We start from the raw sequence: 17,394 nt of genomic DNA, 5'->3' as shown, positions 1-17,394 counted from the left end.
AATTTCCTATCCTTACTAGCATATTTTATTTCTTTAGAATACTGGATATTTGATGCAGTGATGGACTTGTTGGAAGATGGTAGACTAGCAAAGAGAGCTTTGCAAATGAATCTTAATTATTTATGATAGAATAATAGTTCCTGTTACAAGTAGTAGAATGTAGCTGTAGTTCCTGTGCTTGATTTATATTTTATAGATCGTATTATTTTTCCTTTCCAATCACATTACTTGTGTGATAATATTAAGGTGTGTTTCTCTGAAGGGCAAATATAATTTACAACCTACTTCTATTCCTGTTTGATTTCATGCTTATGAAACATTTGTTTACATGTTGCAAACTTAGCTGCTTTACAAAACTTAGTGTTTTGTCCTTTAGTGTAATGAGAACTTTTTGAAGGTGATGTTTGGCCTGAGGACTTTGAGTTATATGAAAGCAGAACTGCCTCTGCTGCTGAAGAGTATTTTCTGTTTTAGCAGCTCCCATAAAATCTTCTCCACTGTTAAAGAAAACATACTTCTACTGGGTAATCAGTTGGTGTCCATCTTTCTTAAATTAGTGCGTGTTTGTCTCTGTATTTGTGTAAATGCATAATGTATTGGCCTTGTAAAACATAAACCCCCTCCCAACAAAACCAAAGTTGTGTGAAGTTTGGTATAAAAAGGCATACATATCTTTATCAAAAAGATCCATTTTCTTTTTTATTAAGAACCTATTTATAGTAAAAGATATTTAAATTACTTTCCACTTGTAATTATTGCTGTCTTAAGATTTTCAACAGATTTTCCCTAAGTTTTATTGTCAATCTTGCATTTTCAAATTAAATTAAAAGGGGGCGTCTAAATACCAAGTTTTCCTCATCAAAGAATAGGTAAATAGGTTAAGAGGTAATGTCAAGCAACCTGTAATAAGTAGAGATACATTAAAGATCTGTTTGTATCATTTTGCAAGGTCTTCTATAGTTTTGTTTCTTCCTTTTTTTTTTTTCATTTTAAGTGAATTAGTTATCAAATTCTTCTTAATTTTCTGGATGAAACTCATAATTAAATATCTGTGAAAAACTGAGAGGTGCAGAGCTGAACGTGTCTGTTCTGTCAGAGGTTCCTTAAAGGGAACTCATAAAGCTCTTAATCCTAAAATGCTTTTAACAAAATCTTTAATATCATGCCTTGCATACCCAAACATTCCTCTGCTTGCTTTCTGTAAGGTTAGGATTGGTGTGTGACATGATGAAGTATACAGAGTGACTTCTTCAGATAGTTTCAGGCCATAAAAATTTTAAGGCAGGAGATAAAAATACAGTCTTCTTTAGTTACAAAGCAGTTTGACACTTACACAGGCATTAAAAAAGAAATAAATTAAAAGATGCTTTTAACAGTTATAGGAGATATCTGGGGTTTTTTTTTTGATAATTCAGAGGGGGGTGTTCTTCAGGCTTTGAAGAGTAGAATATATACTCAGTGCAGACCTTTCATAGGAAAAAAGGTGTAATTTTTAAACAGCAATTATTAGCTCCCTTTTTGTTTCAGTTGCTGATTATTTGGGCTGAATTGAAATTAAGTAGCATCCAGGTAACTGTTGTTTCTTTTGCTAGGTACACATCTTCCAAATTGCACTGAAATTAATTCAGAAAAAACACATGTTTATTTCAGTAAAAGTGGCAATTATTAAGTTGTTGCTGAAGTCAAATGATTTAATTCTATCAGGGTTTCTGCCTTTAATCGAGTGTCTTTTACATACTTATGTTTTTCTGCAAAACAGAATTGCCTGGTGTCAAAAAAAGTGTCCTGAAGAACACTCCAAACTTTTAGTTATACTTTTAAACAATAGTATTTCTTTCTCCAGTGCTCGCTCACACTTAGTTAATACTTTAGAGAACCAAACTCTTGATGGTCACACAGATTACTTGTTTACATTTATGTCAAACTTGTATCAGCATTTACTGTTATGTTACCACTGTTATATTATTGTTAAATTTAACCTGTGCTTGGCTGCTAATCAAAAACTAAAACTAGCTAGCATTCCAGATGTTTAATGAAAATAATATTGCTTTGTTTTCTTTACTAACCCCACAGATGTCAGTATATTTTGTCTGAACACTGAGATATATATACACACACAAATTCAATGCATTTATGTCAGACAAATACAAATGGTTTAGTCTTTGCTATTTGTATTTTCATGGCAAAGTCAATGTTACCACAGTGAAGTGATAAAAATTCATCATCAGAACTAGGGATGATATTTCCCACTTTTTTTTTTTCCCCCCTAAAATTTGAGTTAGCTTAGGTTTTCATAGTCATACATCAGTATTACACATTGATATCAATGTGATTTTCTACTAATTCATTTCTGTCAGTGAGTTATTTTTTGCATCATTTGTTGTTAATTCAGAGCCTTCCTTGTGTTAATTCTCAGTATTACCAGGAAAGAAAAATGGGCTGCAATTAAGCTTTAGCTCTCCTCAAGTCTGATGTGGACAACCTGTGTGACCTCTGCTGGAACACATCATATCTTCATAGGCTGAAATGTTAATAGTTTCTTCCACCATTTTCTGATCTGTTTATTAAAGTTCACAGTTGTTCATTGTGCTTATACTATGAATGATATCAAAGAGAAATCTCTAGAAGGTGTTTATAATGGGAATAGTAACCAATATTTAGTTCAAGTCAGATGGAGACTACTGACTTTATCCCTTTGCTATTCCAAACCCTGACAATTTGAAATCTTTTTCTTATAAAGTATAAAGGAAAAAAACCATGTCTCTTGGCCTGATGGTAAGAACCGTCACTGGTGAGAGCAGGCTAGTCTGAGAAATGATGTCCCCAATGCACCCAATGTGAACATAAGGAAATAATGACGCTTGGAAGGAAGGTGTTCAGAAGTGTGTTAGAAGTGACTGAACAGTTTCAGAAATGGTCTCCAATACTTGTGGTTTCTAAGAGACATCCTTTGGGGTAAAAATTATATACATGGAAATATCCATATTTAGTAAAGACATAAGATTTTCATTACGATTGTAATTGAAAATTTTCACTTTCATTTTGGAACTCTGTCTAGGTGATCTATTTTTATTTACGGTCTTTGACAAGGCAGACCAAAGGCACTTTCAATGTAATTTCTCCTAGTTGCCTTCTGTTCAAGAGAAATAATGGAGATAGGAGTAAGTAATTTAATACTGTGAGTTCTTCAGAAATACATATATTCGTTGCTTAAGTAAAGACTTTTTTGAAATTTATTTCGTTAAATACTAATGAATGTGAACGTCAAATGTGAAAAGGGTAACTTTTGCGGGAGCATGAAACTACTGAGAGTATTATCTGATGAATGGTCTCTACAAAATGATATAAAAAACAGATAGAGGAAAAGAATATTAGTTAACAAACAGCAATGTTTAGGATCAGTTTGAATGGAAGTAGACAGTAGAGAATGATTGGACAACAGCTGGACTTTGGGCAAGGTTTTAGTTGTATGGAAGATAGCACTTTGCTGTGGGACTGTATAACAAACAACAAAGCAGAGTTAATGATGTCTTCCTGGATGGGGGAAAGACTGGGAAGAGTTGAAGGTGACACCAAGATTGAGCCCAGGGGTTTTGTGACTCTGAGGGGACAAATAATAGAGCTATTGACAGAGGCAGAGAAGAGAGGAAAAAGGAAGAATTTGGATAGACATAATAAATAGCCACTTTGGCTCATGTTAATTGGTATATGCTCTATTGACTTCATTCACAGTGGTTGAGGATAAGGTCTGTTGAGTTCAGCTTTAATGATAAGTTTGAGTTGGCAGGGAGATCCTCCGGTTAAAATCTCAGCAATAAGAGGCAGAGATGAAAGGCTGAGGTTATAGATCCTGAATTCTTGCAAGTGGACCTATATCTTGGTTCACTGAGTTGTGATGGCAGCTTAGAGAAGATGAGTTAGCTATGCAGCAGTTTAACAGAAAAAAACCCGCGAGAGCCTGAAAGAGAATAGGAAGAGAGAAAAGAAACAACCTACTAAAGAGGCTGAAAAAAGGTTAAAAACAAGAAAGAGTCTGGAGCTTTGAAAAACAAAGTATTTGAAAGAATCCTAATAGTGAGATTTACTATAAAAGGAAAGAATGAAAAAAAAAACCAAGAGGAAAATTAAAAATAAAGGTTTTTTCCGCTCAATTTAACAGAAAACAGATAAACATTAATTTTGTGACACCAACATAATGTAATATAGAACGTGATTTGAATATCATAAAAGTTACTTCAAATAATTCTTATTTTCAAGAAGGTGTTAGGAAATGTAAACGTGGTATTTTCTCAGGACTGAATTTTTTTTACTTCATCAGTTGTTAACCTATTCTGGTGTCTTTTATGCTTTCTTTTATTTACTTACAAAAAAAAAAGCTTTTTTTTTATTTACTTTTTTTTTCTTTCTTTTATTTACTTACAAAAAAAAAGCATATGCTGAAAATATGTTCATAGATTGGCATTACATTTAAATGATTATGTTTAGGCAGTATGTAAAGAAATTAAAAGGACTGTAAGACTTCAGAAGAACGCTGAAACTATTTGTCTTTTGCTAGGTAGTTTTCTTTCTTTGTGTAAAAAATACAGGTCGGTAAGCAAATATACATGATATATTTGTCATATATTTTCCCAAGGGCTGTAACATGGCGTTATAGTATTCAGATTGGTTTTAATGTCTAAATAATGTCTAAATAAATTCTTTAATTAAATTAAGCTTTTTTTTTTTTTTTTTTTTAAAGCTGTCTTTTGGGGAGATATTGCCTTAGATGATGAAGACTTAAAAATCTTTCAAATTGACAGGACAATTGACCTTACGCAGCACTCCAACGAAAGACTTGGCCATAACACAGGTATGATATCTCAAGTATAGTGTTTTGGGTAAATTAGTTCACACTTCAAAATGTTATTAAACAATGAGTATAAATTTGTTCTAGGGAAAGAAAAAGAAAAGCTATAATTCTAGTTTTATTCTGGCATTTCTGATTAAAAGTGTCTTGTTGAACTGAAGAGCAGAAACTGGTAGGAACCTTAAGTCTATTTTACAGGCGGTCATGTGGGAAAGGAAGTTGTACAAAGCTTGGCTTTCATTGTTAGAAGTTCCTAATAGTAGGACACAAATGCCCTATGGCAAACATACATAGAATCCTGGAGGTGAGACTGGGAGTCTTGAATTACAGCCCCTCCTTTTGCTCTTTTCCCAGTTCCACACAGATCTATAATAAGGTATAAAAGCAAGACAAGAACGTCATCCTTGCTAGAATTTGTGTAGTCTAAAAAATCAACTATTTGTCTGATATTTTAATACATGTGTATTTGCTATTGTTAACATACACTGAATTAGTGCCAGAAGCTGCACATTGGTTAACACAAGTGGCCGGATATGCAGCCAGATAGATTAAGAAATAATATGTATATGGAAATGTATATATGTGTGCAAGAGAGAAAAGACATAATCTATGTCTAAATGGATTTCTATCTAAAGTCTAAACGTATCTATGATTTCAGGCTCTGATTTGTAAATTCATAACTCAGAATTTGTAAACTTTCAGGTTATGGTACCAAAAAATCCAAGTTACTGAGGAGAAGTATGGAAAAAAATGCTGTTAGAAAATGTATAAATGTATGATTGAAGTTTATTTTGTATTAAGCTTGTTCTTCTATATATTCCTGAAAAGAGCTACTATTAACCTAACGATTCCCAATATATGGAAATAAGCATTGCTTTAAGGAATTATGTGAAAGGAATTTTTCAGACCTAAGAAGCAGTTTTCAATTTAACTGTTGAACATTATGTATTTTAAATATTTTTACTCTTCATAGTTAATTGTCACAATTAGACTATTTTTAAAACAACTTGAAAATTAATATTATATCTTTTCAAAGCCACTCATTTTTTCAAGGCACGAACATACTTTTTCATTTGTAGATGAAGACTGGATTTTAAAATGTTAGTAGAGTTAGTGGTTTCCCTTTCCTCCTTTCCCCTGAACGAGTAGTTTTGATTGGCTTCTAAGGTATTTCAGGCACTAGTTTTGCATTTTGTCAGAATGTAGGGGAGAATACTTGGCCATTTCCCCTTCAAGTGGATGCAGTCAAGTAATTTCTTCAGTCTGCTGACTTTCCTTTTCCTTCTGGCTTTTTTGTTTTTTTTCATTTTTAACTGCAGAATTTTGTTGTTTTTTTTTTTTCAATTGCCGCAACAAGAATATACAACTCTGTTCTGGTTTTAGTAATGTCTAATATTTTATTATTTAATTTTCTTTTCTTATCTATCTTGACATTTGTGCATTGTCTTTTCTTGTGGACAGTATCCTATTTGGGATACTGAAACATCCTATTGAGGATGTGCTTAGGGACATGGTTTAGGGAGTGTTAGGAATGGTTGGACTGGATGATCCAGTGGGTCCTTTCCAACCTGGTGATTCTGTGATTCTGTAATTCTGTGATTAGTGAAGTGTTTGATCACATTTTTCTGACTTTATTGCATGAGAGGAATCAATGCAACTGCAGTGGTCATTGGGACTGTACTTTGGAGAGTGTGCATTGCTGAAATTAATGATTTTGTAATGACTCTCAGCAAACCCTCAACGTTCTTGATTTTTCTAAATACAGAGTTGGAGAACTCAATTTTCACATTACGTGTGTAATTATTTTTCTAACTTTACAGCATTTTTATGCACAAACTAGGTGTTTAGCATTTTTTTGTGAACTACACAGCCTAGTGTGCTTTTTTTTCCCCAGTAGTTTCCGAAAGAGTAAATTGCCACTAACTAACTAGTTTATATTAGGTAGCAACTGAAAAAATAATGTAAAGTGTCGATAAAATAGAGAACAAATTAATATTTTACCTTAGTTACAGGCACAATGACAATAAATTACAAGCTTCATTTCTGAGCACTTTCTGTTGTTGTCTTGCATGAACTAGAGGTGACACCAGATAGAAGGGTTAGGTACTTGAGTGTAAACCCTCAAGATGGTGTTGTGGTGTCACATTCTTCACTGCAACTAGTAATTAAGAATCCCAAGGCTCACAGGCTCTGATTCACATTATGTGACTACTCCTTTTGGTGAGGATTATCTGCCTGGATTTTTAGAGTCAGATACTTAATCTGTAAGCTTCTCAGAATGTGGCTCTGTCATTTTATTTGTTGTTTTGTCCAAGCAATATCCACGATCATTGTAAACAGAAACAACAGTAAAGCTGACAATTTTGTTATGTATCTTTTATTATGAGTCTAAACTGCCAAAAATATCTCCTCCTTCTGCCTGGAGTATGAATTCTAGACGGTGGCTTAGGACATATAGGACAGATAAATTATATGAGATACTTCTCCAATTTTTCATACACACTGTGTTAACACAGAAATGATAGTTTAACATTTTTTTCTAGAAAAAAATCATAGTATAATTGTTTCTTTAAGTAAATAAGGGGTTCCTTGTCTTTCTTCTTTTCTGTCTGTGACAGTTCATGCTTTTAAGGATTGTTTAGTATTTGTTTGGAATCTTTAGTTGTATGCCTGTTTTGATAAGATGAATATTAACATGAGAGACATTACACTAATGATGACCAATACAAGGAATGGAATTGCTATACTCTCTGTAGTCTATATTATAGTTACGATGTAATTTGTTGGAAAGGAATGTGTTGAACTATTACCTCATCTATCTAAAATGTTTTAAAAAATTTGGAAAATTTTTCTCAAGGGAGCCAGCAACTATGCGATAGTGTAATACAAATAATTAGGCACATTGTTATTCACTGAGCAACCACACAAACTTACTTGCCTTATATGGAGTTTTCTCATCTGTAATATGATTTTAAGTTGGTGTTTAATAAATATGTTTTCCACATGTATATTGAAAATTTTTATGGGAAGTCGAGACAGGTCTTTTCTATGGTGTTTGGAGGTTTCAATAGTTCTCTTATTTTTATCTTTTTACTTTTGTTTTCATAAAAGTAGTTTGAGAAGTCTCTTGTCCTATAGCAGATATTGAATTTTAAAATACAGGCTACTGCAAACTTCTAGAAATCACAAAACTTCCTGAACAATTCTAAATAGTTTATTGATTAGTGCAGTATTATCAGTGTTCTTTATTCTGGTTTACTGGTGTTTGCAAAGGCACTTGCAGCCATGAAAGGATTATATGAGAAGTGAGTATGTGGCAGATGCATCAAATGTACACAGTAAACCTAGAAGTGCATTGCATTTCTGTAAATGACACAGTAAATGTTAAAATAAACTTAGTTTTTCTTGCTCGTTGATTGCTGAAATGACACAGACTTTTGTATGCTTGTCTAACTGTAATATAGACCAGAATATGACGTTTCAAAGCCTTTAGAGTGTATTAATGTCTATATGCATGCTGACAAAGAAAACAAAAACTTTCATGGTAAAATCAACCATATTACATTTGTATCAATTTGGTGGGTTTTTTTTTCTGATGAAACTTTGGGTGTTTGCTTTCCCTCTTTTCCCTCCCTTGAAATGAGAAGATCATGGTGTGTAATCAGGAGATTTCAGTGAGAGGTCTTTTAGCTGTCAGTCAATATGGATCTGAGGATGTCAAGGTCACTAAGAAGAAAAAAGCTCCGAATAATAATTAGATGATGTAATTGTCATGACTTGACTGATTAACAAAGACATGTTAGCTTACATTCTGGAATGCATATTAGATTTTTTTCAGCTAAAATTGTGTTTTTATTTCTTTGTCTAGAATACTTGAAGAATTTGTATGGGAGTCATTGAAGAATGTTAAATTTCCTTTAAGATGCATCATTTTTTTTATGGGATATTTTTATTTCTTTAGGCCATATAGTTACTGTAGTTGTAAGATTCCATGTATTTAACTTCTGTAAAATTCCTTTTTTTAATTTTTTTTTTTTTCTTTTTAAAGGTGGCTTTGGAGAGCATGGAATGTCAAAAAAACGAGGTGCCCTCTATCAGCTTATAGACAGGATAAGAAGATTTGGCTCCGGTATTGTTGCTGTTTAAATTAGCAGGTTGCCTGATGTGATAATGTATCATGAACATTAATGATAGTACTTTAACACTTTAAGGCCTTTCCATATTACTATTGGCATAAACAAACAAATAAATAGTACAAGAATAGTAATGAAGAGATTAGCCCTTTGTTGCATTTTCTTAGAAGTCTATTTCCAGCATCAAATCCGAAGGCTAAAATATGTAGTTTTAAGTCTCTTATTAAAAATTCCTTAGGTTATTCTTATGGCTGTTGACGGTTATCAGTTCAACTGGTAATGTCTTTTTAGCACAGGTAGGCTATGCTGCATAGCTGCTAATATTATGGTTATTTTTTTCTGCAGCCAGTAGGGGCTTTTTGATGATTCACGCTATTTCTGAAGCATATATGGTGTGTAATACTGAACAAACAAACATGCTTTTATACTAGTCATACTCTTGTCATTATGAATACAGCTGAATTCAGCAGGCTGTGTAAGTGGAATCTCCATTAATCCTGATGCACTTTGCTCACCATATTGTGTGAAAGGAGATGTCCCTTTAATGTCATGAAACCTCAGCTTCAAAAAGGAAAGTATGTGTAACTCCATTGTAATCTAACCACGCTGTGTCTAAATGCATCATTGCATATCCTCTAAGATTCACAAGGGCACAGTAACTGCCTCTGCAGTTATTTTTTGTAAAAGAATTCCAATTTTAGTATTGCATAAATTCTTGCCGTCTTTTGCATTTTTAAATTGTTATTATTAAATGAGAAAATCTAGATGAAATTATGCAATGTGACTTCAAGTAGATATATATACAAATTGTTACTGTAGATATGTTTGAAAATGAAGTTTTAGACTCCTCATTTCAAGCATTTCTCAGAAAAGTAAGTTATGATAGACTTGCATAACAGCAATGTCCTACTTCTAAAGGGCGCGAAGAAATGATCTGATGCTGACCTGCTGGAAAATAATTTTTCTCTTTTTTATATATGTGTGTAATCTCATTTAGTGTTTTAATTATCATTACAGGCTTTGAGCAAAATAATACATCTAAAGGAAGAACCACTGTAAAATTCTCAGGGAAAAATGAGAAAAACCGATTTCCCAGAGCTGCTACATCACGAACAGAAAGAATATGGCCGGGGGGTGTCATTCCATATGTAATAGGTGGAAATTTCACTGGTAAGCTTTGTGCTTTGGACAGGGAGAAGGAATATGAGTTTTTTAATTGCCTTTTTTTTTTTTTTTTAAAGATCAATTTGTATTATGGAAATCAGTAGTAGGGTTCTGTTGGATAAGACCTGAAGTACATGCGTTCTGAAAATATTAGCATACGTCGTAAAATTATTCCCAAAGGCAAGCTACATAAAAATGTATAACTGTTATAGAATGGGAAAGCCTTTTACTTTGCGTAATATTTCTTGTTATATGTTTGTTTTCAAGAGCCTAAGTAATGTCATGAAATCTGTTTTTTAAGAAAAGGCAGGATATTTAGCAAAAGAATAACTAATTTAACTGTGTGTGACATTTAGTCTGCTAAACTGATTTCACTCAACAAACTAACTGAAATGTGTTTTGCAATTCCTTAGTATGGTTTTCAGATGGATACATACAGATATTGTGTATGACAAGAAGAAATACTGACTTCAAAATATATGGAAAAAACTGTAGAAAAAGTTTAAAACATTTGTTATACTTGAAAAATACAAATAAAAGTTAATGTGAATGTAAGAGGTAATTTAAAACAGGAGAGCATGGAGAAAACTACAGGTTAGAAACGTGAGTTTTTCTCTTACAAGGAGGTAACAGTAAACCAGCAGGACAGGGGCCAGAGGCTGGCAAGAAACCCCATCCCTGGAGGTGTTCAAGGCCAGGTTGGATGGGGACTTGAGCAGCCTGATCTAGTGGGATGTCCCTGCCCATGGCAGGGAGGTTGGAACTGGATGATCTTAAAGGTCCCTTCCAACTCGAACTATTCTATGATTCTATGAAAAGCAAAGATGCATGGGAAAAGATGTGTAATAACATTTATTGTGCACAATAATACAGGGAACCAAAGGAAATGTGCAAACGCTCACACATTGTGTGTGTATAAAGAAACCAGAGTAATTCCTTTCAAACTGACAGCTACAGTCAAACCTTTAGTTTGGATATTTACTATACCAAATGTGACCTTTGCTTTAGGATTACCATCTTCTGAAATAATGGTAGTAAGCTAAATGAAAGCACATAATGTTAAACATTTTATCTTTTTCATAATGAAAGACAAATTCTAAAGCTTGGAAAACATTGTTTAAAGATAAAAGGGGCAGGATGGGATGAAATAAAATAACCTTTATTTTTCAGGATCTGACATTGTTTGAACTTGCTATTTTTATGAACTTTGAGGTTTTGTTTTCTACGACTTTTAAAAAAATGGGGGGTTTTGTTTATTTGTTTTATGTTATTTTTTGGTTTTGCTTTTCTTTTGAAATTATACTATGCCATAGTCTTCCAATAAGTCTGCAAGGTGGATGCATTCTGCTAGCAAATTCATGTCAAATAGTACCGTTCTTTGTGGATTTCCAGCTCAGAAGCAATACAGCTATAGTCTCAGATGCTTACTCTAAGTTAAGAAACCTTGTATTTTGTCAGGCAATGAAATGACATTGTTACTATCTCAGGTGTATAGTAGCTGGCTTTGCGTTCTATGCTGAGAGCTGGCCTGGCTGCTCCTGCATCTTAGAGCATAGTTTTGGTTTTTTTCCTGAATTTGTTTCTCATTTTTTAGATATGCATAATATTGTACCAAAGTAAGAATTTTTGGTGGATCGTTTGATTTCTGCACTGTTTTGTTGCAAAGAAGTGGAAACTGGTCCTTGTTCAAGACAGCATTATTCAAATCAAATGCCTTGACTGGTATGCCTCTTTACGTGGATTAGGTTAAACTGATCTTTTTTTTTATTTTTTCCTTCTGGCTAGATAGCTAGGTTCCAGGGTTCCTTAATTTTCATCTTTTTTTTTTTTTTTTTTTTTTTTTCTGAATGTGAGAGACTTGATAATTTCATCTGGGAAATTGCTTAGCAAATATTATGCTAATGCAGGCACATAAGCTACACCGTACTTCTTCTGTCTTCCTCTGGTGTAACATAGCTGTGCTTTTTATTGCAGGTTTTATGTTTACTAGAGTGTGTCAGGCAGTATTGATTTGATTCCCTCGCAGGCATATATGTTATGACAAGCTGATTATCCGAGTATCACTTTTACTGGTGTCGGTATATGGGACTGGTGGGACCCAGGACTTCATGATCCAGTGACTTCTTCCAGGCTTCTATTTCTAGCATTGAAATTTAGTTTTAAGGAAAAAGACACAGTTATAAAACTCTCATACAATTATTCTTCCAGGCACACAGCGCGCCATGTTCAAACAGGCTATGAGGCATTGGGAAAAGTACACGTGTGTTACATTTATTGAACGAAGTGATGAAGAAAGTTATATCGTATTTACGTACAGACCATGTGGGTAAGTATGTATGTATGGTAACAGATAATTCTGCTTTTGATGTTTGACCATGTTTGTCAACTTTGTAGTTACAAGTGAATATACTTCACAGGAAAATGAATAGATAGCTACTGTATTTAAATGAGACGTATTGCTTGGATTTAGGATCATTGAAAGCAGAATGTATGGTAACTTTTTGAAGTTATGCCTCTCTTCTTTGTTTGTAGATAAAATGATCTTAGTATATACGCATAGATATGATACCTTTATATTTGGCTTTCTGTCATGCTTATAGTATTTATATATATTGTTCTAAAGGTATTTCAGGCTTATTGTTTGTTTATTCTTAGCTGTCTCCATGTCGCATGTTTATTGCTGAATTAGGTATGAAAACATCTATTCTATATTCCTTTTCCAGCTTAACTGTTGTTAATTGTAGTTTTAACTGTCTTATTGTTAGGCTGTCCTTGCCCAGATTTATTTAACCACCAAATTCATGACCAGTTTACAAGTTCCTTCTTTCAGGTCTTTGTGTAAAAGTGAACAAAACAGGTTTTATCAGTCGTTAGTGCAGCTTTTCATTAATCACTGTGTTCCATATTAAGATACTTCTACTCAGAAATGCTTCAGTCAGCTATCTTTGTTATTTATTCCACTCATAAGACTTGATTTTAGGTAGTGGTCAGTCAACTTCCTGAGTATACTATGTTAATTTTCCAAGAAGAGCACTCACTACCTGTGGAAATACTATACTTGTGATAGTATCACTTCCCTACTCCTGCTGGCCACATAATTTCTAATACAAGGCCGCCTTGGCCACCTGGGCGTACTGCTGGCTCATGTTCAGCCAGCTGTCGACCTGCGCTCCCAGGTCCTTCTCTGCCACGCAACTTTCCAGCTGCTCTTCCCATAGCCCATAGCATTGCATGGAGTTGTTGTGTCCGAAGTGCAGGACCCAGCACTTGGCTTGTTAAACCTCATACAATTTACTTTGACCCATTGATCCAGCTTTTCAAAGGCTGTAATAAGTTTTTAATAAAACCAAGGAAGTGTGTCGATGTGAACAGTCCACCAGTGATGAAAAAAAACAGGCTAAACAGAAGGGGCAGTTGAAAGACTTTTGTTGGGGTTCTGAATCCATAAGCCATTTCAGGAAGAGCCAGATAAGTAAGAATATATCTTTTCTGGGTGAATAGGGATCACTGTGCACTAAGCACCAGCATATAGTGCTGATGCAGGATTTTCCATGGAAAGAACCCAGATAAAAGTGACACCAAACCATCTGCAAACACTTTCTGGGACTAGTTCTTTCCCATAGTACCCTGCCTTGTTGTTTTGTTAGCACATTGTGTCATTCTTGTTTGCAGTACCACAGAGCTAACATTCACAAATGAGGGAGACTTTATGGTACTTAGCACTATTCAAATTAAAAGCTAAATGATAAACCCTGCCCCAAAGAGCATACAGTCATTTAATGAAACAGAAAGCGGATACAGTCATATATGTGGAAATTCAGCTCGCGCTATCTATGGATGTCTCAGATGACAGCATTAGCACACTAGCAAGTGAAGTGTAAGTGAAGCCTTTGTAAACTCTGGGGATATTTTGAAAGAGCATAATGCATTACTTTTTCCAGGAGTTCATGGGAAGCTCATCCCAGAAGGGCAGTGATGAAAAAAGCATATTTGAAATATAGCAGCTGGTTATCAGATACACAAGACCTTCCTGAAGTAGAGAGTTTATACATTAGGAATGAACGAGATATAAGTTTTGATTATTGTAGGCCCATAGGACTGCAAGGGGTCTCAGAAAGGTGTCTAATGTGTTCTTTCAACAGAAACAGTTATACCTAAGTCATTGTTAGTATATGCTTGTCTAATTTGTTTCTAGAAACCTGCAAAAATCAATACTTCACATCCTGCTAGGAATGTGTTGTGTCAGTATACTTAATACAGGAATGGAGTAAGTGGAGGGCGGTGTTTTGGTCATAGCTAAACCAGGTATTTCTCACTGCAATTAAAGTACATTAACTTTTTTCCTACTCACTATGGCTGTAGAAAAGAAATTGTTCTTCTTTCTTTGTTATTATGTCCACCCTCAGTTCTATTTTCTTTTAGGCTAGCAAATGCTTAATTGCCTAATTTTTTTAATCTTTCCTGGTAAGTCATGTTTTCTAAGCCTTTGATCACATTATTCTCTTTGATAGTCTTTTCAACTAGTCCATACCTTCCTTGAAATTGAAGAGCCAAAATTAGGGCATGTTTGTCTGCATGAATCATTTCTTCTGCTGAGTTAGTGCTAGAGCCAATTCATGACTTAGGTACCTAAGCATGATGCCTCCCTGTTTCTCAACAGCTGCCACATTTGACTTGTGGTTGCTTGGGAAGTGGCTCCGAATAAGAGCCAGAGCTCTTTCCACAGCACCGGTTCTAGCATGTGCTATGTTTTGCATCTCAGGACATCAAACAATTCCGTATTTCCTTTTTTATATCCCTCTTCTAACCTGTTAATGTTACTGTCAATTTCAGGCTTATCTTCATAATATTAGCGGTCCTTTCTCAGACTGCAAGCTTAAAGAGCACCTTCTCTTTCCACATCATACAATATTCCTTTATATCAGAATTCTCTAATTTACTTATGGGCAGCTTGTGTGGCTAAACATCAAAAGCTTTACAGCTGGATTCCTCCTTCCCCTCAGAATAATTTCATCTGTTGCAGTCTTCAACTATAATTATTTGTCATCATGTCTTGTTTATTTAACCTGACTGAGAATAGTTAATTATTGAACTATTGTTTCTTAGTACAGCTGAAGCACTTGCTTAGTAGCTTGAAATTTTGTAATTACTGATAGTCATTCGTACACATTAGCTGCAGATGTGAGGAAAAGAATATGGTATTAAGATACTAATCTTCATGATTCTTCTACCAAAGCAGTGTACATTGGCATTGATATCTATTACAGCAAATATTTATGCAGCTAGTTGATTAAAGTAAGTATAACTGTAATCTGTAAACAGGTTCAAAACACTCTGTTCCCTACAGCTTCTCTATGCGTGTGCTTCTTTCTATTAGATAGGAAGTGCCTGAAGACATGGTCAGTATACTTCCCTGCATGCAAAGCCAAAAAAAGGGGTCAGCAAACCGAGATGGCCTCTAGCCACATGCTCATAATAAATATTACTGAGCACAAGATCCAGCTTCTTTTTATATAATGAGACAAAAAAAGAACAATTAGTCACGTTGTTCTGGCATCTCAGCAGGCATTTGATTTGACTTTGTGGTTAATTTTGTTCTCCACTAGAAGACTTAAGTACTTTTTAATGACAAGCTTTAGATGATTTATTACAATTGCTACTGTATCCTCCTGTATGAATATTTGACAAAGCTGTTTGAGATACAGGAAAGTCAAATCTCTTTCATGTGCTTCCCCAAACATTGTAGCCTGAGCAGCTTCTGAACGTTTGAATGTTTTTTTGAGCTTGCCGGTGTATTAAGTAGACATTACAGGCAAGTTCTTAAAGTGGTGAAACAGGTAAATTAATTGCCTGAGGTACCCTTTTGCAGCATTCTTTAGCTTTAATGAGGATTACATGGTATAAAAAGTGCTCAATCACTTTTATGGAATGAGAAGAAATTCAAGGTTATGCTAAATAACCTGTGGCATTAGGGCTGACTCATGCTGTCAGGTGGTAATCTGCTGTAGCAGCTGGCACTCTTCCTGCCCACAGGAGCTGACACAGCTGCTCTAATGGTTGTGGCATGGCTTTCAGGGTGGGGGTGACTGAGGTGCAAGTTACCAGTTACTGTAGTCTAAAAGACAGTGCATTAATGTGAACTAAATGAGTGTTTTATGTCAATACAGGGGGATAGGCAGCTGTTAACTGAGTAATGGACTCAGTTGGCTGTCTTTCTATGGTAATATTGGGATAGTTGTCTCAGTTGAGCAGGTGAAGAAACAGTTCTGCCATCACAATGGGTCCTTTTAGGGCATTGAATCAGATTTATTAGCTTGGACTGTATTGATCCCTGACATAAAGCAAATTCATCAAGCCAGATCAGAGCAAATATCTCCCTTGTACAGAAAGAGTTATATTTGTGATTGAAAGAGGTATTTTTTTTTGCCAAGAAAAAGCCTCTGCTTTGCTTCTTCAGTGAGATTTTGTTCATGAATTTTGTGAACTTCTTTCTTTTGCTCTGTGTAACATGTAGGTGATGATATGCAGTCCTAGTATGCTTATGAAGTTCTGCAGTTTTTCATCCACAACTTCAGTCAGTCAGTGCCATGGCAAGCTGATGTTGGGGTCTTTGAGGATTTTTATATTATGAAATTCTGTATAGTGCAGCTTTTTAAAAAGTGCAACATTGACCCTACCTGATTCTCTCTTCCGTCATACTAATTTAAGGGTATTTTTGACTGTAGCTGTGAAATATTATTATTTAAATGAATGTGTATTGTTTCAGTCATTTCACTTTCTCTGTCATTTGTTTCTCTTTGCTTGCCATCATTGATCAGCTCGACTGATTAAATGGAATTAGAGATTCATAAATAGTTACTGTCTCCAACTGCTGTCTGGTGCAATAAAGATTAAAGAGATAAGGAGCTTTAAAAGCTGCCAGTTTTCTCAATTTGAGGCATGACAAGTGCTTATACAGCACAGAAATGTCTTGGTCTACTGCCAAACACACCTGAGGTCGAACTTATGATTTTGCAACTGAAATAAAAAAATCTATGAAATAATTTATTGTAGTTTTCTTTACCCTTTGACTCAGTGCAATTGCTGAAGTGATCAGAATCTTGTAGCTTAATTGGATGAATCTGGTGTGCTTGACATGACACTCAACTTAGCAAATCCTAATGACACTCTGTAAGTGTGCACTGCTGCTGTTATTTTAAGGCTTCATGTTAATTCTATTTTTCTTTGGCATGTAAAGAAATACTGAATAAA

The 17,394-nt window shown here is 34.6% G+C and overlaps 1 protein-coding gene across 3 annotated transcripts in view; it reads left to right on the top strand.

Annotated features, from left to right (window-relative positions):
• TLL1 (tolloid like 1) overlaps window positions 1-17,394 on the top strand; it is a 136,194-nt gene that overhangs the window by 60,199 nt on the left and 58,601 nt on the right. For all 3 annotated transcript variants that reach the window (XM_009565159.2, XM_054066009.1, XM_054066010.1), the window contains exons 2-5: window positions 4,739-4,849; window positions 8,895-8,975; window positions 9,997-10,149; window positions 12,352-12,469. In XM_009565159.2, the coding sequence (XP_009563454.1) occupies window positions 4,739-4,849; window positions 8,895-8,975; window positions 9,997-10,149; window positions 12,352-12,469 (463 nt within the window). The remainder of the gene's footprint in view (window positions 1-4,738; window positions 4,850-8,894; window positions 8,976-9,996; window positions 10,150-12,351; window positions 12,470-17,394) is intronic.

This window comes from Cuculus canorus, chromosome 4 (genome assembly GCF_017976375.1).
Source record: "Cuculus canorus isolate bCucCan1 chromosome 4, bCucCan1.pri, whole genome shotgun sequence".
Taxonomy (NCBI): Eukaryota; Metazoa; Chordata; class Aves; order Cuculiformes; family Cuculidae; genus Cuculus; species Cuculus canorus.
Note: the sequence above shows the minus strand (reverse complement) of the source record. Positions and strands in the feature narration are given on the sequence as shown.